General features: G+C 40.6%; 1 protein-coding gene across 1 annotated transcript in view; it reads right to left on the reverse strand.

Annotated features, from left to right (window-relative positions):
• Window positions 1-22,525, reverse strand: part of PIK3C2G (phosphatidylinositol-4-phosphate 3-kinase catalytic subunit type 2 gamma) — a 184,286-nt gene that overhangs the window by 19,146 nt on the left and 142,615 nt on the right. Inside the window, exons 28-30 of the mRNA XM_066319528.1 lie at window positions 19,013-19,121; window positions 10,697-10,772; window positions 2,530-2,624 (exon numbers count right to left, since the gene is read on the reverse strand). Of these exons, the coding sequence (XP_066175625.1) occupies window positions 2,530-2,624; window positions 10,697-10,772; window positions 19,013-19,121 (280 nt within the window). The remainder of the gene's footprint in view (window positions 1-2,529; window positions 2,625-10,696; window positions 10,773-19,012; window positions 19,122-22,525) is intronic.

The following is a 22,525-nucleotide window of genomic DNA, read 5'->3' on the forward strand; positions in this document are numbered from 1 at the left end:
TGTGGATGCATCAGATGCAGAGGCCCTGACTGTGGAGCCCATGCAGGCACCCACATTAAACAGACCTCTGCTAGGTCTGCACCACACCAGTGATCTCTCCACTGCAGTGCTCACACTCCATGTGAATGGGCAAATTTCCTTGAGGAAAAAAATTCTGCAAAGTTCTAGCACTGCAGTCTTCTGGCTTCCTCCTTTAAAGGACCAGTGTGACACCTTAGAGTGGCTATAAAAAATACCAGCTCTTTAGGGAGTCTCTTGTGCATCGGATATCAATACAGGATTTGCACAGCAGGATCTAGGTCTCCTATTAAAACTCCTAGATGTAAACACTAAATCAAATTTATTTTTGTGGATCAAAAGTCTTGATCACAATTCCTGTCAGTTGTGAAGCTACATTTGGGATTAATTTGGCCTACTACAATTATTTTCACATCTGAACACATCATAAAATCTCTTTATAGAGATAAATTAAATAGGGAAGAGCAGAACAAAAATTATTTACTATAAATTATGAAATAAAACAAGATAGCAAAGTAATCTCTGTACAGATGAACCAGTAAAATATAATTAGTGAGACTCTGCAAAAGACTGAATATACCTGAAATAGCTTTAACATGTCTTGAATAAGATATGATCTTGGCATACTTTTAAAATCCCTGTTCAGCTCAACCAAAAAAAAGAAGAGGAAAGGAAAGGCAAAAAAAAAGAGGACACATCAGAATGATTGATTTATATGTCCAGGAGGCTGAGAAGATTACTAATGGGGTAAAGAACCTTCCTATTACAGGTTACTGGTCTGAAGGCAGTCCAGTATCACAGTACCCCGAAGCACTATTTCATATTTCAGATCAGATGACAACGGATGGATGGCCAGGTGGAAGAAAGTAGTTGGAAGCCCAGGATATAAAAACATGATTGCCTAAGTTAGGCTACCACAACAATGACCTTATTTCCACTTAATGAATCACTGTTAGTCCTGCTGAACAGAACTCCTACCACTTCTCTGCAAACTCACTAAAATGGGCTTGATTTAAGTTACCTACTTTCAGTAATTCCAAGTTGTACTGTCCCTTTCCATAATGAAGTGAACTGAACCCAGGATTTTATGTTTGCACTACACAACTATCTGTGCTGTAATTTACTTTCATTTAATTAAATGGCCAGAACGTCCTAAGAACACAGTGAGGAGCCTACACACTTATAATGAAGGAAACAAGGAGAAAGACAGACTAATTCCAACACCAGCAAATTGTTTGTTTGCATGTCCACATCACCTGCTTGAAGTCTCAATGATATCATCAGCATGGCAATCATTTAATTGGTGGCCTCTCCCACTAATTAGAACTTTATCAGAAATTTATCAGTCACTCAGATTTAAAAAGCTCAACAGAAAAAATAAAGAGGGTCTTTGTGCTACATCCTGAAGGTAAAGTTTGTATAAATTGGACTTGTCAGCAGAGGCTGATCTCACCTGTCCAAGTGGCACACACAGGACACAGAAAACAAGTCTCAGGACAGAGATGTATTGAATGTTATAGATGAGAATGGAGATGCTTGAATTGCAAATGAGAAGCCAGAGTGGCCAGCAGAGAACAGTCAGAGCTATGTAAGCCTCATGTTTCTCATACCTCTAATTAAACAGTCAGCCTCATTTTCTTACTGGCTGGTGCTCACATAAGCCCCTCAGTTTGGCCCCATTTAGGAAGAGGGATTGCAATCCACTTTGTCATGGAGGTGGCATAGAGCACGCACTGAGAGCCCACAACAGCTAATAAATACTCAAATCCCCTAGCTAGACAAATAAAGGCTCTCTTGTCACAGCCATGGCTTGTGACATGAGCGATGGGAATTCAAGAGCACGTCTAGGCATGGAACTCATTATGGAGCAGCTGACATGCTCCTCTAGTGAGAGATCACACTTCACACGCCAGCTCCATCTCTGGAGTCACCCTCAGCAGCCAATTCCACCTGCAGGAATCCTGTGCTGCAGGAGCATTGCCTGGCTCCAGGAACACTCAACATTTACCTCTCCGCCTCCTGGCAGTGTTACAAAGCTGAGCATCACGTTTCCAAATGACATTGCTCCTTAAAATACAGCACTGCTCCCTCTGCTGAGCTCTTCCCTCTCCATAGACAGACAGGCTGGACTAGAAGGAAATGTCTGGGTATATCAATCCAGAGTGCCAGGCTGACATGCTGCAAAAAGTCATTCTGCTGCATGATGCCTTCTGTCTGACTGCTATCAAAATGTGTCAGCTGAGAGGGCCAAAACAGTATCAAAATTGGTTTTCTTGGAAAAGGCCATTACCAGCCATTAAGGAAACTCAGTTTCTGTATCTGTCTCACACCTGTAGCCATACAGAGTGAGCTCAAAGGAAAAAACCAATCGTTAAATCATGACAGAACAGCACTACCATTACTTTGAGCTGAAATTAGTTATCCCAGAAAGGCTGTTTGAAGATTAATGTTTTCACAGCACTCTGCAAAGGCAAGGACTTAGGAGTTCTACATCCTGATAAAAATACTCACGAGGTTCCTCATGTGTTTCAGCATTATTGTCAGACGGGTGTCCTTGTAGGATATGACCAGTTGTACTCCAGGTTTGCGACCAGCTGACTGAGGACCTAAAAAAAGGTCAGACAGCTTGATTTTTTCAGTTAACAGCTTAGAGGAAGTAGATCTGTAAAATATTGAAATGCACATTAGCTAGTGTATAAAAACCTGCTGCATGCTTAAATCAGGGATGAAATTAGAAAACATGGATAAGGAGAGTGATGGAAAAAAGTGGTCTGACATGCAGTGCTCATTTTCTTTCCTGTTTGTTAACTGCCAGTGAGATTTTCTGTTTACTAATTGCCATCAATCTGAAATTCAGTGGGAAATTTATGCTTGAGTGACAAATAATTGGGGTGTTTTTTTTGGCAGTCACTGATGGCACTATTCACTATTGTTGCAGCTCTGTCTGGTTAAAAACACTGTTGTGTTTTTTTTTTTTTTTCCAGTTCCCAAGAGAAAGAAAATAAAAGAAAAAAGGGAAAAAAGAGCAAGTTTGCTGACCAATTCCAAAACAAGTTAGAGAAAAAACATCATATATAAATTCTCCCTTCCTCATTCTGTATTTTATGTGTTCCAGGCTGGTTTTCATGCAACCTATTGCTTTCATAGATTTTTCTACTTAGATGCACTTTAGGAGTCTGATACAATTCCCACTGAAAAAAATTTTTTTTTCATTTTCCAAGCAAGAAGAATCAGTCTCATAATGTGAAAGAAATGACTAAGCAAATCCTATTCCATCTTTCTCCTGGAGGCACTGAGCCAGATGTCTTCACTGCCAAAAAGGTGTGTCCTTGAAGCTGGGTAAGTAATGTGCTTTACCTGCCCTGCAGAGAGAGCAGGGAAACACAGCAGAGAAAAGATGCCTTTTACCACTGTAAATCAGGTAATGGTGAGCACAACCTCTTCTCAATATCTATCTGACCTCCTTGTTTTGCAGTTTCACCTGAGCTGAGGCTGAGGAGCTGGGTTTGAGCCATTTTGCACCACCTGGTCACCAAGGACAGCCCAGACACTGCCTGTGTGAAGTTGCCTGGTTTTACTCAGGCAAATAGGGCTGCATTTAATTAGACCAAAGCTGGATTACAATCACTAATTTACCCGAAAATGTAAGAACTCAATCCTGCTAAGCAAGAGACACAACAAGGATGTCTCATGAGCTGGGGTCTGCTCTCCCACCTCTCTGCTAAAACAGAGCTGGAGACCTCAGATAGAGAAGTCCTGCTCTCCTTCCTGCACCCTGGGATCTGTGACTGCCACACCAGCCCTGAACCCACTTGCAGGGTGACATAACAACACCAGACAAGACAGCACAGTGGTAATTAATGCTTTAAATAGAACACACATCTTCTAAGAGACAGAGGCAGTGGGAAAGGATGATGAGGATGTAAGAGCAGCCATCACGTACCAGTCATGCACTGCCACAGGAGGCTTTTTAGGGAGTACCAGGACCGTTCCTTGGGTAGCAGGAGGGTTCCCACGTGTGCCTTTCAGCCTCAGCAGATACCTGGGCACTCTGTGTCTCACTCTTGCCTTCTCCTCCCCACACATACCCCAGAGCTCTTACAGCCAACAAGAAATCCAACTCCCTGGTGAGAGGCTTGGAGCACAAGCCCTTTGAGGAATGACTGGGGTTGTTTAGCCTGGATAAAAGGAGACTCAGAGGTGACCTTATCACACTCTACAACTCCCTGAAAAGTGGTTGTATCAGGTGGGGGTTGGTCTCTTTCTCCAGACAACTGACAGAACGAGAGGACAGTCTGAAGCTGCACAAAGGGAAATATAGGTTGGATTTTAGGAAAGAGGTTTTACAGGAAGAGTGATAAAATACTAGAATGGCCTGCCCAGGGAGGTGGTGGAGTCACCATCCCTGGATGTGTTTAAAAAAAAAGACTGGATGTGGCACTCGGTGCCATGGTTTAGTTGAGGTGTTAGGGCATGGGTTGGACTCGGTGATCTTGAAGGTCTCTTCCAACCTACACATTCTGTGAATTCTGTGAATTCCCTCTGCTCAGCTTTTCCTCTGTTCAGCAGAGGAGGCGGCACAGGGGATGCTGTAATGGATAAGCCATGTTGGGTGTATTTTTCTAAAGAAACCAAATGTGTAACCTCTGGAGTGAAGAGAGACTAAAATAACTGCTCAGCAGACACAATGACAGAGGTGTCATGTACTGCTGACAGCCAGAGAGTCACTGTAATTGAGAGAGAGCCATTTATCCTAAGGAAGGCAACTCAAATGAATTAGCAATATCACAGTGTGTACATACAACTGCTATAATTTAAATTTTCCAGGCAGCCTGGATACCAACACTACGGAGTTTATGATGCTTGGAGTGGAATTTCATAATATGAATCCATCTCCAATTTGTCCCCTTTAGAGACTAAAAAAATGCATTTTTAATCACATCCTAACTAGAGAAGGGCCTGAAACACTCTTGAAGAATTGATATCTCAGGAAGAAATCACTAAGCTGGGACTTAGAAGACTGAGTAGCAGCTCTTCATTTGTTATTCTCCCTTATGAACCTTGACAAATCACTTGGCAAGACTGTACTTTATTTCATTTCTTGTGGCATGCAAATAGAAACAGGGAGGGACAGGGCATGAAAACCCCATGAATCAGACAATGCTGAGTTTTTTCCAGGGTAAGAAAAAGCCCATAAAATTCAATTTTTTTTTTCGTGCAAAGACACTCTACCTTTTTTTTTTCTTAAGCCGTGGGTCCTTTTGCCTTGAATTTGCAACAGGAAATGTAGAATTCTAGAGTATTGCACAGGGTATAACACAAGGGCAGTTGTGTTTTAATATGAGGACGTGATTCACTTGTGGGCTCGGTTAATTTTGTGAATTGCAGTGAGTCACCATGAGTGGCTTAGCAAGAGCAACAGATTTCAGAGGCTAAATTACATCATCAGAATCCAGCTGATCATCATGCCTTTCCCTTCTCTTTTCTACCAGCATTACCAGTGCCTTTGTTTTTCATTAATTTTTACAGTGTGGTGTATCCAATGAAGGAATTTCTCTGTTGGAATTGGTTTTTATTTTTTCCTTGAAAGTAAGAAAAGTAAATAAGTTTCTAAAAAAAAGGAAAAAAAAAAAAAAAAAAAAAGAAGGGAAAATGCATTTCTAATTGAATATGCAAAATGAATTCGGAAATACACACTATAGGCACAACTATTACTAAAATATTTGATCTTAGTATGCAATAAATTGAGTAGCAATGGAAAAAAATTAAAAAGAAGAGAAATAAAAAATAACAGAGCGTGGGAAATCTCATAACCATAAAAGAGAACACTGTTGCTTATATTTCTCAGTAAAACTCCATTACTGTTAGCTACACTCAGCTGGTATATTTTTGATTTTCCCACACTCAGTGCTGAATCATATCCTCTTTGAAGTCCAGATGATTTTAGCCTCAAATGATAATAGAATACATAAGCAATAATTACTTCCAATCTTGGGCAGATGGACTCGAGCTCAGGCTCTGCATTTTTGGGAAGTGTCGTACTCTACTAGCAGCCCATTTTAGACAAGGGCCAAGTGCTGGTCTGTTGCAGGTACAGGACAAAGTTGCACTGGCTACAGCTGAAGCAAGAGTTTCTCCCAGGGATGGATTCTTCACTCCCTGGTCTTGATGGTGTCAAATACCAAATGATGAGGTATTTGGAACACATACAGTTTCTTCCTTTCTGATTTGTGCCTCTGTAGCCCACTGTTCTGAGTAGAAATCAGCCACCAGCCCTGCTACAGAAAATCCCAAACACTGCCAATTTATAATCTCTTACTGAGGAACATAAACATGAGAAAGCTGTGGGCCCTTTTGTCTTTTCAAATGAAGAAATGAAGGCCATTAGTGCTCAGATTTCTACTGAAGGTGAGATGATCTTCCCAGTACTCAAGTATGTAGTTCTTTTCTTTATCTATATGGTCTTCTCTGGCATACTGGAGAACTAGCAGTTCCATGTTCTACCATTTGTGCAATGTTTTCCTTAGCAGTATTTTTAAAACAAGCTCTGCATTACACTGTGCACAACATTTGAGAAATATAAATGGTGAGGAAGATGCTACTGACAAAATCAACAGGGAAACTGAAACCTAATAATACATTGCATTTCACATGTGGACTGCAAAGCAATGTGAAGAAACTAATTAACTGTCAGCTCTGCCATTAGGGAGCTCAATATTATTCTGTATTCTGCACCCTCAAATTTTTCTTAGACCTTTCTTCTTGGTGACAGCCTGTTTTGACATCTGGCATCAAAGACGACTGGAACCTGTTTGGTTTTCCAGGGCTGCTGTTGAACGCCCCAAGCCAACCATCTGCCTGTTTTAGTTACAGCCTCCAAAGTATGTGACTTCATCCAGGCAGCTCTAAGTACACCCACTGTCTCAGTGCTTTAGTCCTCCAAGCCAAGCAGAGGCGCTCATGGGCAAATGTGACTAAATCAGGAAGGCAACTTGTGGCAAAAGCTTTGCATCAAGAGTGAACAACTTCAGAAGATCAAAACAGTACTGGGACATGAGCAAGAGAGCCTCATTCTCCTCAGGGACTACATGAGGACTGTGGTTCTATGTAGAGAGGAATGCCATATTACAGTCTCCCTGGAAAGCTTGGACAAGGACACAGAACCTGTTCCCCTACTGCACCTCAAGGACAGAGGCTTTTATAAATGCCTGGAGCACTAATTAGACATGCCAGAACTGGGGCTGGGCTGTACAGTGTTATAGCCCATAGAAGAACTAAACCAGTCTGAATTGTCAATATTTTAGGGAAATAGAAATTCAAGAAAAGAAAAATAAACAAGTTTATATAAAAATGTTTTTGATAGACTTTTCTTCCTTCTTTTTTTAAAAGGGCTTTTATGAAAGTCTGATTGTGAAATCATTCCTGATATCTGCTCTCACTGCCTTGTAGTGAGTTTGGTATAATGAAATGCTGACAATATCCAGGGTAATTCAGAATTCACCCCACTGAGAGTACTGACTCAGTATTCATGTCAAGTAAATTCAACACTGATTTCCAATCCCTCTTTTGCTGGGAGCAGAGTACAAATTCATAAATTTTAATTTTTATTTTACTTTAGTGAATGTAATTACCTAAAGCATTTATAAATTAAAGCAGTGTAAGAGAAAGATGCTGCTTTGATCAAAATTCATAACCTGATCCTATTGGACATTAATCTTATTTCATATTGATCCTAACCAAGAGAGAGATGATATTTTTTGCTTGAGACAGAATTTACCAGACCCATGGAAAGCTATAGCCCATATTAAACTTGAGTTATTTTTCAAAACAGACAAATATTAAGACCCTATAACCTCAGAAAGAAATGAAATTTGTGGAGGGAAAAAAGTACGTATTTTCATGGCAACCACCTTTTTCCTACAGGCCCAGTGAACTTAATTCCTCCCCAGACAGACTATGGCACTGCTACAGAGTTTGCCTTCAAATCTTGCTGGCACCCTCAACCAGCAAGAACCTCTGGGCCTGCTTTGCTCCTCCCAGCAACTCTTTGTTTGCTCCCTGGCACCTTGGTGTGACCAGATACCTCCTCCTGCCTCAGCTGGACTCGTGTCTCCTCTGGGTGCCAACAGAATGCAGCATGCCATGGAACAAAGATTTCGGTGAGCTCACTGGGGCATGGCAGCAGCCTGACTCCAAAGATGAGGTGAAGAATAGAAAAACAGCTGTGAAATATATGTTTCAACAGATTTCTCAGGTGGGCAATCAGCACATGCATGGAAGGTCTCCCTCTGATAGTTGAGCTCACTTGCTTCCACAGCTTACCACAAATTGTGCAGCACCCAGAGCAGCTCAGCCCACGATTCTGGTTCCATGCTTTTACCAGCTCTAAACTCATTGTTTGGACCTCATGTGCCACCACTGGTTTATCAGTAAAAAATAAGGATCAATTTTCTAGGCTAAAGAGAGCTGCTTTTGCTTGTGGTTTGGGATTTCGTTTGTTACTTTCCCCTGTGTTAAACAAAGGTTTTGCCCTATGTCTAGAAGTGAAGTATCCAAACTGTAAAAGGCAGAGTTTTTGAACAGGAAAAAAACTAATCCCCCTGTAACTCCACTGCTCGAGGCCAGAGACACACTAATTAATCTTCCCCAACCACGTTGTGACCCTCACCACCAGTAACTACACAGTGAGGAACAGACCTGGCACTCAGCTTTAATCAAACACCCACTAAACACATTCTTGCCTCTGTTCCTTCATTCTCTTCCTTGATTTTGCTGCCACTGACAACAAAAATAAATGGCTGATCCTTTAGAAAATCCTGGCTTGGGACACCAATGTAGGAATTATCAGGTTGCAAATTATTTCTCAATTTTATTATAGATTCAGTTTGTGATTTTGCATAAAACTTTTACACCCAGATTCTCCGTAATAATTAGGAAGCTGAATGTTGGTGACATATCAAAATTATTCTGGGACTTTAACTGCCTTGTGTCTCAGTTCACGCTGACATCTGTATCTTTGCTCAAAGACACCTACAGAGAGATGCAGCCCATGGACCCAGATTACACTTTCCTAATACCTAGGACATCTTTGCATTATCTCCTTGATCCTTTGTAAAAGTGAGAGCAACCATTAGTAATTTTCAATAGTCATAATGGGTTTAATATGATAATGGCATGCCCTAATCAAATAAACTCCACACAGGGGGAATCTTCCAAAGGCTGAGAAGCAGAATAGGATTTATTTTGTTCTGATGGATTAAAAAGACATGGTTCCAGTGAAAGAGATAATGAAACCTTGGTCTGCAGAGGGATTAAATTAACTTAATGGACATGCAAACTAAATATGCAGAGATGCAATCCTTTCTGAAATGCGGAAAACTGATGATCTTGGAAACGATCCTATCACTTGGAGTACATAACAACAAGCTAAATCATTGTGGTGCAGAGTGCAGCTGCAAACTCCTTGATGAGGTTTTATTTTGCCAGACGAAGACGAAGACGAAGACGAAGACGAAGACGAAGACGAAGACGAAGACGAAGACGAAGACGAAGACGAAGACGAAGACGAAGACGAAGACGAAGACGAAGACGAAGACGAAGACGAAGACGAAGACGAAGACGAAGACGAAGACGAAGACGAAGACGAAGACGAAGACGAAGACGAAGACTTTACCTCCTGGCTTCCACCTCCCATGCATCTGGCCCCCATGCATCTGGCTTTTATGCAGGTGACTCCCAAGCATGTGACCATCAAACATGTGACCCCCAAGCATGTGACTCCCACAGGAGCACTGGATGTCTACTCCTTCCTGTGGCTCCTTTTTTATCTCGGTGGAAATGGTTTGGATCCTCCTTTCTGGCAGGTAGTGGGAGGCTCCGCAGAGATAAAAACTATGCCCCACCCAGTATTCAGAGCTTGCTTGTTAACCGAAGGGTCCTGCCCTCTCCCTCCGGGAGTTCCAGCAGGTAAGGGAATAGCACCTTTTGAATCTTATTACTAAGCTGGACTATTAGTTCTGATTTGTCTTATAATAAGCTTTTTTAAGTAAACACTCAGAGTTTGCTTTTTATGGTTTATGCTTTGGCTCTTAATGTTGTAATGTCAGAAATTAGATTAAATTAGGCACTGGACAGAAGAGGAAAATGGGTTAAGTATTTAGATAGGCTAAGGGAACAGTGCAGCATCTCATTTAGCAAGAAGTGAATTACCACAGTCATTGATAATGTATGCCTAAGCATTAACATAATGTTCTGTTATTTACTTGCTCCACTCATTGTGAAAATTACTTTAGAAGTCACCCCTGATTTTCCTCGCTTGTGCAAGCACACATTGTGCTTTGTCATGACTCACATCCTTTCCTCCAAAATCTTTGAATATTTTGTTTTGTAAAACAAGAATCTTGCCACAGTTTGTGGAAATAAACTTTTGGTTTGCATATAAGCATGCTTATTCAAAAAGAAATGAAGCAAGGCTGAAAGGAATACGAGAAAGAGAAAGAAATCCATAGGTGACATTAGTAACACATTTTCAAAGACCTTGAGAAATCAGGAATTATTTGCTGCCATCCTTACATCCTAAAAACCCCCAAAGCATCTAAACACTTTAGACTCACCCTTGCATAATAATATCAAGGATTATAACTTCTTAGAAAAGAAATAAGATTGGTAACCCACATACCTAAGGTCAGAGATGATGAATCTTCTGCCAAGGTATTTTTGGACCAGTTGAGGAAGAAGCTGAGTACAAGCTCATTCTGAAAGAGAGTACAAATACTGTAGGTAATATCATACATTTTACTCTGTTCCTTGGATCATTCCCCTCCAAGAAGCTTGCTGGTAATTTTTAATATATATACTAAAGTTAGCAATAAAAGGGAGCTTTTCCCCTCTGATCAGGAGCTAGGACCCCACGGAGTGACTTCTGCTGAGGCACTGGGAGAATGATGGTGTCCTTTAGCACTCTCTCAGGGATGTGCACTGGTGCCTACCTGGCCCCTTTCTGTCAACACACTTCCAGACAGCAGCAAGCTGCGGGGGCCAGAGATTTGTGCTCTTGCTCCGTCTCCAGTAGCTCAAGATTTGTATTAGCAGCTGCAAGTTCTTTGACAGAGCAGCCCATCTGTGAAACAAAGGCAGGAGACCGTCTTTGCTGTGAGCTGTGTAGTCAGCAGGAAACTTGCCCTTGGCACGGGGCTGACCCCACGTACCTGACCTCGTGTGTGCCTCCCTGAGGCTCAGATATTGTGCAAACCTCCCTCCCGTGGCAGCTTAATGGACACTCACTCTGAAAAGCTCCATACACAGTTAAATCCTACCAGAAACCCACAGGGAGTGAAAGGCATGATCATATTTCACCATCCTGTTTAAAAGAGTAATCCAGCTTATGTACTGCTATAACTTTTATTTTTATGTACTGACCTGTGCTGCTCTAGTGAACATATATAACAGGTAGTTACATTCAGCTGGAGGGAATTAAAACAATAAACCAAATCCCCAGATTTCAGTATTTTGCAAGGTAATAAAAACGTGAATTCTTAAATGGACTGTTATGACTCTGAATCAAAGCTGGACAGTAATTGCATTTTATTAGCTTTTCATAAAGCTGTATTTCAGAATGCCCATTCTTTAAGATGGTTAGAATTGTTACATTCATGCTGATGTTACTTGGACTGACACTGTAATGAATGGGTAGGACAAGAGACTTTTCAGATTCCAGCATTAAAATGTCACCATTGTTTTTTTCCAGCCGGTGGAAAATAACGTGTCCCTTACACCGGCAAGGTGTACTTCATGTAGTATTTGTGTTGTTTCAATTTGACAAGATGTAGCATAATTTGTGCAAGGAAAATAGAAAAGAAACAGCGTAGAGACAAAAGCAGCTAGTGAGGAGTTAACATGTGGTTACAGCAGACAGAGGAACAGATGTGTATGTTCAATGGAGAGATAAGATTTAGAAATCTGGATTTATTTTAACAGTTGCCTTTGTTTTTTTCACTCTACTGTTTGGAGTTTTTCCTCCCACACTGATATTTTCTTTAAAAGAAAAATCGGGGAAAGAAGCAGAAGAATAGGAAGAAGAAGAAGAAGAAAGAAGAAGAAAGGAAAGAAAAACCAACATAACTGTTTTCCTTGAACTGAGTGACAGACCCTTAAGTTATTAGCAGTGGACAGTATGCCTGTCTGTACTGAGCATGAGTAATAATTCTCTCATCTGATGAAGACAGCTTACAGGGGAAAGCCCATACACCTGCCACAGCTTCCAGTAGCTTTAAACAGCAGAGTTATTCCCTAGGGGACCTTCACTTGCTCTTTTAGCACAAGTCCCAAGTGTAGGAAATCTCCAGGGTTGAGAGTATATTTTTGGCAGCCCAGTCTTTATTTGACAGAATGAAAATAAGCAGAGAAACTTAAGTGGCTCTATGACTTCAAAGATCTTGAGAGAAGTAGGCAGGAGGTGGAAATAAAGATACACAAACTGACTTGAAAGAGAAATAAAAAAATTCCACACTGAGCAGCATGGCGTTCTTTCTGCTCCCTTTCCACCTACTCTTTCTGCAATAAATGGAAATGCAGGAACCAAGAGGTTTGTAGATAGTACGTGCAGGGATTGTTTCAGGCAATAATTCCAAAATCTCATACTAAAGGAGAGAAGGCTGGGAAAAAAAAAAAAAAAAAAAAAAAAAAAAAAGACATTTTTGGTTTAAGCTGGAAAAAAAAAAAGAGACATTTTTGGTTTAAGTACAGGAGTGGAATCGTGCAGAACTTACAGCAGGCATGAACAAGACAGGTATGGATCCTGCTGGTGCCATGGCTGATGACAAAGCTTTCCTGGCCTGTGGACCCATCATACTCAACAGGTCCTGAAGCCTGAGGGCAAGCAGCAAGGCTGATTTTGAGAGAAGGAATGCAAAAACTTTATGGAACAGATCATGTGCCAGGAGCAGATGCAGCAGGATCTGCAGGGCAAAATGCTTAAGAAGCAATGTGTGGACTCTCCTAGGTGTTTGTGGAGATTAGCATTTTGCACACAGTTATTTAAAAGACAGCAATTTCCTCCTGACCTATGCTAATCTGCCTGCTGCAGGACTCCACAACTTAGATTTCCACCACTTAGAAAATGTTTAAGTGCCTTATCAAGTTCCCCCTGTTTTTCAGCAGACTCCTAAAAAACACACTGAACTTTCTTGTGATTCCTAAAACTGTGAGATCTCCATCAGCTGGACCCCAGTTAATGTGACTGAAGCACAGAACTCAGCCTGCACCCAAGTATACTGCTAAATAGAAACAGATCTATCAGAGCTTTGAACACATGTATGAGCTGTTTTAAGGTGGAGAGAGTCCATTCCTAACCCAGCAGTTTTTGTTACACAGAAGTGACAGTGGGTAGGAGTCTCAAGGACCCCATGATGGTCTTGGCAGAAAGGAAGGTGCTGAGGATGAATGACCACAAGCACTCACTCACCCTTCCCCCCTCTGGAATTCTTACCTTTAAATGAGCAAATGGAAGTTCCCTAAAATGCTGCACACTCAGGGCTTCTTAGGAAATCCTCCTATCATTTGTCAAACTATTCTTACCTAATTAGACAGCAATCTTCTAGAGGTTATTCTGATATTTTTGCAGGTCACTCAACACATTAGCCCAAATAGGAGCAGAATGGTGTATGTGGTCAGTCTGGCTAGAGCTCACAGACCTTTTTTCAGCCATTTAACTCAAAAGGGACAAATTCCACCTTTACTTGCACTAGGATACAAATGAAATAAGATATTTCAGTGGCCTTGGGGGGCTGGCACAGCCATGCACTGCCGCAGCATGGTGAAATTTGTCTGCTGCTCTCCATCAGAGACTAACTAGAAAAGCATTCTGCAGTTTGTGAAACACAGCCAGATTTCAAGCCAGATTTAATTCTGATAGAAAGAAAAGCAGCCTCCCTTCTGCTTTCAGCTTTCTGTTCAGCTGTGTTAGAGTAGATTTGGGGTCGGAGAACACCCATGCTCCTGTTATCCTTTAACAGGATGGAGAATCAGCAGGAAAGAAAGAAACCAGAAAAAGCTGACCTTGGTGCAGCTGTTACAACTTCATGAAAAGCACAGTGGAAGAGAGAGGACTTTGAACCCTCCCCATTTTGGCTCTGCTGGATGCCTTGCCACAGCAGCACAGGAGTGGTGGGAGTTCAAGGGCCCCACAAACCCTGGGAGCACTTTGTTCCCCTATGTTATGTACCTCCAGATAGGGATGTGGGAGCTTTTTTTCTCATCTCTGCAAATCCCGGGGAGCACCAGTGAATAAAACAGAAATGAAATATGGGAAGCTCTTATCAAATTGATTACTTTTACAGTGTAAAACATTAGTCACCCTAGAACAATGCTGTGGTCCTGGTTTTTACTGTGTGCTTGAAAATGAGCGAACATAATTTACAATCATTCCCATTTACATCCTCTTCAAAGTCCTTTTACAAAGCCTATAAGTCACTATAAAGCTGTTTATAGAACCTATCCACAGCTGAAACACCATTACTCTTTGCTTACCTGCCTGCACAAGGTTTATCTTCACCTCCAAAGTCCTCAGTTAATTTGGATACTTAGAAAATCTTTGTAGACTTAAACTCAACAGGACTTTTTTTTTTTTTTTTTTTTTTTTTTTTTTTTTTTTAAACTGAGTAACCTACTGTGCACCTGCACTTGCTACTGTGTTTGACACTGGGGACAAACCCAAAGTTAATTAATGGAGCCTTACCCTGCTCTTGTGTCTCCAGGCAGTGCAACCCTCCTACAATACAGCCATAAAAGGATGAGCCACTAGGGCAGCCCTAATTTATATGATGAGATTTGGGCTGCACTCTCCATCCAGCCCATCACTCAGTTGGAGTTGAGTGAAACAGAGAAAAGTATAACAATGATCAGCAGCTGTCTTTTGTCACAGACTTGCTTTATGCTTTGAGAACATATATTTTTTTCATCTTCCATGTTATCAGCTTTCAGTTCAGTGTCTCATGGTGCTTGACCTCTTGTCGGTGATATGACTTGGTTGTTTTACCATTTAATGGAGCAACTCAAAGATTCTGAAGATTGTTGAGAATTTTGCCCTGAAGATCTAAAAAACTCAAATATGTCAGTGTATCCAAAAGATGAGTCAGTTAGCAGTGGTGCAGCTGGCCCAAAACTAAATATTCGTTTGCTGTGATCAGAAATATTGACACTGGTTTGGGACAAGTAGAATGAATTTGAATTTAAAAAGAAAAAGAAAAAAAAACAAGAAAAAAACAAACAAACAAACAAAAAAAAAACCACAAAAAAAAAAAAAAAGAGAAAAAAAAAAAGAAAAAAAGGTGCTGAAACCTGTTTTTCATCCTGTCCTAACTGACTCAGTATGACAATGAAGGTGCCTCAACCTCTGCATGTTAGTGATTTGTGTAATGAATACAGCTTGTTCATGAACACAGTCTGGTGAAGGAGTTATTTATAACAATGCTAATCTGAGTTAAAGAAAGGACTCCTATTCTAGGAAATTCTTCAATAAAAGTAACCAAGCAAGGCTTATGCTAAAGTAAGTCACAGACTTTTAAAAAAAGCCTAGAAAAGGGACGGACATGAGCGTGTTGAAGCATTTAAGCTGGTCCAAAACCAAATACTTCCATCAACTGATGTTCCTGCATTTACTGGATCTGGCACTAAAATTCAGAAATAGAAGAAGAAAAATTTTCTGTTCATTAAAGAAGAAACATTTCCATTTGAGCTTCAGTGCAAATAAGAAGGCAGCTATTTTCCACCTCTCCTTCATTCCAACCATTTAGCAGAAAAGGTCAGTGACATTCTGACCTTATTTTAATTATAATAAAATTTTCATGATCAGAACTTAGCCTGGACTAAAAAGCTTGCACTTAAGGCACGACTGAGGAAGGAATTTGGATGTAATCTGATTCTTTTTTCATTTCTAGGATTTATAATTACTTGATTGGTAGAACCAAGCATGTATTCAGTCCTGTGTGGACTGGACTAAATTCTTCAGAGCAGAAAATGGTGCCTAGTCATTTAGGGTAATGTGTTTACAGTGATTACAAGTATTACAAGGGCATTTTATAATGAAATAAGAGCTCTTCTCCCTATCTCAGACAATACTCCAGCCTACTCTACAGCTACAGTACACTACAGCTACAGTTCAGCATAAAAAATAACTGGAACAAGAAAGTAAAATGAATCCTGTTCTACAGGCAACTGATCTTCCTGGATTTCTTCACAAATCTATCAATTAATTATTCTTTCCTACAGAGTTTTACTATTTCACAGGAATGACAGTTTGATGATGTTTGAGAACTGACAACTCACTAAATGGTTTCAGCCAGGCTCCTTAACATTTCAAGAAAAAGGACAAATTTGACTACAAAATTGTCATAGGCATGAAAAGTGACAAAATAATTGTATTTATTTTTACCAAGAAAGCCTCTTAGCTTGGCTTTTTGCTCAGACTAAAGCCAAGATGACACCACAATATTTTTAAAAGAGTCATCCCAAAGTGAAGAGTAAAAAAGAAGGGAATACAAAGGAAATTACCCACCAACTGGTCTCCTTGTTCTAAGTGGGTCAGAACACGTCAGTATTTTCTAAATTTCTCCCACCTCCCAGCAGGAGAAGCATATTGAAGTAAAAATAATGATTCAATGTTTATGGAATATCAATAACTTTAAAGGTTATCATCCAGAATTGCCGGTTAGCTGCATGGGGGTCAGCAAGACGATTTCCCACATGCAGCAGCACTTTATGGATGGAAACAATCTGCTCATTCCTCTTTTTGTTACCCCTTGCCCTCCAGGTCCTGCACATCAGCAGCAGCACAGCCTTCGCAGGTACAAAATCAGTTTCCTCTCCTCATGGCTGAGCCCTCCAGGCTGTCACAGCCTGGAAAATTTCTCCCCTGGGCTCATTCAGTGGCTGTCCCTGAGCCGATCTGTGCAGAGTTACTCTGAATACCTCAGTCATGGTGGTGTTCCAGTGCTGGCAGGATGTCCCCAGCTCAGGGGTGTGTGCTGCAGGCCCACAAGAGTAGGAGGAAGGACACTGGGAAGCCCATGGCCAGTCAGCCTGCTCTGGCTGAGCGCTTCCCCAAGGAGCAGGAGGCACAACAGAGCTTCTGTGCACGACCGGGAAATGTCTCTATGACTATCCCAGGGCTTTCAGCACTCTGATTTTTCAGCTGTGGATTAAGCTTCTGAACAGCAGTGCTTGGCCCAAATTGAAAATCTGTGTAGCTTCCAGCAGTCCAGAGCACAGCAGAAGATCCTGAGTTCTTCATTTTTAGGTCACGGGCTCAGATCAGCTTTTCCTCAGCTGTGACCAAAAGGCGTTAATGTAAAATAAAGCCTAACATGAGGGTCAGGAAAGATTCACAGAATCCACAGGGTTGGAAGGGACCTCTGGAGATCATCCAGTCCAACCTCAGTGCCACAGCAGAGTCACCTGCAGCAGGTGACACAGGAATGTGTCCAGGTGGGTTTGGAATGTCTCCAGAGAGAGACTCCATGCCCTCCCTGGGCAGCTGTTCAGTGCTCTGCCACCCTCAGTGTAAAAAAGTTGAGGAGAAACTTGTGTTTTATTTGCACAACAATCCACCCAAACTTGAGCAGATTATTTGGCAGTGTCAGTCAAAGGAGCCAAGCACCCGAGTCAGCAGTTCATACGGAGTGACGTGTAACTCAGTGAGACAAAAAGATTTTTGTCCTCTTTGGAAATCTTCTCAATTTCAACTCAGGGCTCAGAATTTATATGCATATTATTAGGAAAACTCCTGTTTCTTTTACATATGGAAAATTTTGTCTTTAATCTCCATTGCAAAGTCACAGCTGAGAAAGTTATATAGTTAGGCAGCAAGCATTTTTTTTCCTCTTGCAAGATGTTTGAGATTTTGGAGAACAAACATCCTGTCATGCCCTCTTTTGTCTGTTCCTGCTATGAAACCAAAGCAGCTCCAGTTTGCGCTGTGGCCCTGAGGCCATGGGACATGTCAGGGCTCACCTGGCAGAGGCTCAAGCTGTGGAACAGCAGGGTCAACCACGAGCTCATGCCTTGGCTCTCTGGAATTTACTGAGCCTGTGTCAGCCTGGGGTCTAATGTAAAACACCATTTTTTCCCTGCCTGACAGCTTTCCTGACAAAAGGCTGCTCACTGGAGGATGCTCCTTTCCCTCAGACCCCAGTGTCACTGTCAGTAATTGACTGTTCAGCTCCTGAAGTGATGCAGCATCATGATTTTACATCTTCTGTGGCCCCTTTGCTGCTCTCAGCCCTGGGTTTTGTGCTGCTGAGGTGCACAAGGCTTCATGCTGACCCAGACAATGAAAAGTCAATGTTTGCTACCATTTTGGCTTTCCATTTTTAAACAGGAGGAGAACCTCAAACCTCAGAAAGCAATAATGAATAAAAAATGAGAAAGCACCAGTTTTAATGGATACAATGCATCCTTCTGATATTATTGAAACATCCTGGGGTAGGTCTTATGTTTGCAAAACTATTTCTTCAACCTGTTAAATACATTTTGAACAGGGTATTTCTGGGCTGAAAGAATGGAACTTTTCATTTAACAACTGTCAAAATCAGACTTTTCAATATTTCAAAGCTTACTTCTTTTTTTAGACATTACATTCCTCAGAACCTACTCCTTACTGTCAAAAATTCAGTGAATCACTACTTTTCGATGGCAGCAAAGGAAGAAAAGTTTTTCTGAAAAATGCCCTGCCAGGTCTAATAAACTATTTCTCAGTCATACTTCTCTTTGTCTTAAGTTTTGATAAATGCTGCAATGGCTCCATTCCAAAATGCATTGTTAGAAGATGTGTCACTTATGTGGTATGTTTTTTTCGGTGTTTGTTTGTGGTTGGTTTTTTGGTTTATTTATTACTTCTTTTTTTTTCCCAAAACAGGCAATGGAAAATTTTCTTCCTGAATCTTTTGGTAAAATGCTACTAGAAACATGTGCAAATAAAAGAAATACTGGAAATGCTTACATTAGCCAGTTTCCTGGAGCCACTTAATAGCTGCTTCAGATAGAGGTTCAAATCCTTCACTCTTTTGTGTTCAAGATCCAAAAAAGGCAAATGCCATGAGTGGGGAAACCTGCAAAAGAAGAATATTTGTAAGCAGAGCTCTTGCACTGTATTTGCTGAAAATATTTCCAGCTCTACTTAATAGAAGAAAGCCAAGACTTCCTAAGAGGTTTTGCAGGTAAGGGAAGGAACGCTTACAGGTCACATTACAGTGACTCACTTTCTTCTAATAATTTGCTGGCAAATTGTCTCATACTGAAGCACTTTTTCTCTATAAATAATTAATATAAAAAGTAATTAAATAAACAAATCCTAAAAGACACTTCTTTGCATTTTATGGTCTCTAAATATATCTAAGTAACTGGCCCTTGATGATCCCAAGGAAACATTGCCTTTTTGCACAACAGATCTCTGATCTCAGCCCAGAGCTGACACATCCTTACCACAGGAGATTGAGCACCAAAGCCTTACAGCAACAATGTGACATTTGATGAATATATCATTGCTTGCATTTCTACCTCAGCTATTTAGAGTGTGGATAAGGTTTCCAGAGTAGGTCCTTGATCCCATTTCTAATTTCAGGTGCTAGCATAATAAAAAATAATATATGAAAACAAATGATCATCACACTAACAAAATCAATCCCAACAAATGCAATAACAATAAAAATAGTGAAAGTAATGTTTTTGCTGCATTTTTATTAAGATGAATTTAATTTTGGGTTAGTAAATAAATTGCATACACATAGAATGGCCTTATGTCAATTTTCAAATACTTTGGTAGTTGAAAATGTCGAAACCTCCCATTTTTTTACTTGAATCATCTTTGCATTTTAGAGACAATGCATATGAGATCAGTCAGAAGGTTAGAGTTTTAACAACACACATAATCAATTTTTAGTAACCTTGCCCTGACAAAGGATATTTATCTCCCAGGCTAAAGGAGCATTAGAAAAGCTATCTGTGTTAAATTGCACATAATGGGTTTTGTGATACGGATTGCTAATAGCAGGATTCATAATTAACATTATGCTTTGTGTCCTCTAAAGTATGAGACAGAGAAAGGTAGAAGTTTTGATCTGGTTGTATTTCATGTCCCACCTCCACCACTGTAAATAGTGAAGCGTGTCTTGTTAACAAACTTTCTTTTTTCCTGCTATGAGCTTTTTTATCCATTAGAACTCAACAGGTATCTGAAGGATTCAGACAAAAGGATCTGTGTAATTTTTGATACACTGGAAAGGGACACTTGGCCAGCTTTTAGGAAGGCAGCTGCAAAATCCTGTAGGGAAAATCTCATGTCTGGTATGACTTATTTTGAGATTAAACAAGCGAGGGGCCACAATGACATCAGCCTGCTGCATGTCTCTGTGAACTTGTGAGGATTCCTGCCCATGGCACTGGAGGATCAGGGCTCAGTTAGGGGCTGCACAGATGGACAGGAAGGGATGACTCTTCCCTCACAAAACCACAGTGGCAGGACACGTAATGAGGAGGGAAAAGTGGCATGACCTTGGTTCATGACATGTGTGAACAGATTAAAATAGATAGATAAATAAATAATAAATTAAAATAGCACAGATTAAAATAGAGCCCAGGTCATCTGGTACACAGAGACAGCCTGTGAGGGCTCTGGGTCCCTCTGGGGCACAAAAGGACTTCTTTCAAGGGGTGGGAGAGGAGAACTGTTTGGAAGCAGCTTAAAATGAATTAGTGTGTGTAACACAAAGAGAGGGCTCTGGCTGGAAAATGCAGATGATGCATCCAAAGTACAGTGGCCAAAGAGCGGACAGAGGAACTGCTGATTGATAGTACCAACAACTGCTGGAGTGAAGGACAATATGAACCTTGTGGTGGCACTGAACCCTTCTTTTAAAGGCCTTGGTGCTTTTGATGGATGGTGTCTGTGATGTGAGGGGCCTTGCCCTTGTGAATGCACTTGTGTTAGGAAAGGTGAACTTTCCAACCTGATGCTTTGCATTTTGCTTGAAATGGATCAGAAAAATATAGACTTGCATTTCCTTCTTGTCTGAGCATTGTTCTGTGTATAAACTATGTCACCTACGTGCTTTGTTGGGTGAAAAGATTTTTGGGCTTTTGCAAAAGAATAATTAAACACAATTAATACCCTCTCAGAAAGCAGATGAGAAGGATGGTGCTACAGTGCAAGGGCTTGCTAAGGGCAGCTGTGCTTCTAACTTTTCAATATGGGCTGAATGAACACATATCAATAGCAAAATTTCAGATTCTGAGACCTCTGAGCTTTTGCCATTTGTTTCTTACAATACACTCGGTATTTAGCACTTGTATGAAGCACTCTCATATTTCATTGTTTTCTCCTAATGAGACATGAATATGTACAATTTCACAGAATCATTATAAAGTAGAAGCCAAGTCCTTTCTGCTAGCAGTTCCAATTATTCTAGCAATATTAAACATTTAACTTTTTAATCAGACATTTTTAAACTGATTTTGTGATTACATTGTGGAACAAGGCTTTTTCCTTCCTTTGAAGCATCTGGCATCAGCCAGAGATGCAGCTTTGTAGCACACAGGCAGACTAATGGTCTGATATGGCATGGCAATTTCAGTAATAACTTCCTATAAAGAAATAATTAGGTTTTTATTATTAGAATAAAATCTGGGATACATGAAAAACCTCAAATTAATGAAGTTCTGTTAGAACACAATGCAAAATTTTAACATTGAAAAAAAGTGCCCATCAAAAAACATCATAAAATGAATTGTTTTAACACAATCTTAGGGAAAGATCCTGCAGTGACAGGATACTGCTGGGACTGAATTATGGCAATAAAGCACTGCAGCTTGTAGAGACAGCCTCAATACACACAGATTAACCCTCTGTGAGGTCTGAAGTGCTCTTTAGCTGTGAAAATACTGCAAAGGGTTTTATTAGAGGCAGATTTATCTGAAGAATGACTAGTACTATTTTTGAAATTCACTGCAGGGTTTCTGAGGTTTATGCGTTTCTGAAGAGAAATGTGTTTTCTTTCAAAGGGCTCTGCTCACCACAGGGAAAATTCATAAACAGGTACTTGTTAAATATTTTATTTTACAACCTAATGGTTAGCCTGCAAGTATCTCCAAATCAAAACCATGATTCAAGCAATTTCAGTATTTGTTTGGTGAAATTTCAATTCTCACCAGCTGCTGCAAACCAGTTTATGTGAGAAAGCCATAATGAATCAAACAGGAGTCAATAAAACCCCCTTTGGCAGGAGACAGATTCTCTAGAATTAACTAACCTTAAGCCATTTTTTTCAGAATTCTTCTCACGAGCTCGGGGGAATATCAACTTTGGATCTGAAATACGTGGACTTTGAAGTTCAAGCCATGTTGTTTGTGGCTATTCACTTCATGTCAAATCCAAAGACCTTTCTCTTTTTCAGGGGTATCACTTGAATCTCAGCTTGGTTCAGGTAAGCTGCTTATATTTTAGGCCAGCTTTATGGTT

This window comes from Sylvia atricapilla, chromosome 5 (assembly GCF_009819655.1).
Source record: "Sylvia atricapilla isolate bSylAtr1 chromosome 5, bSylAtr1.pri, whole genome shotgun sequence".
Lineage (NCBI taxonomy): Eukaryota > Metazoa > Chordata > Aves > Passeriformes > Sylviidae > Sylvia > Sylvia atricapilla.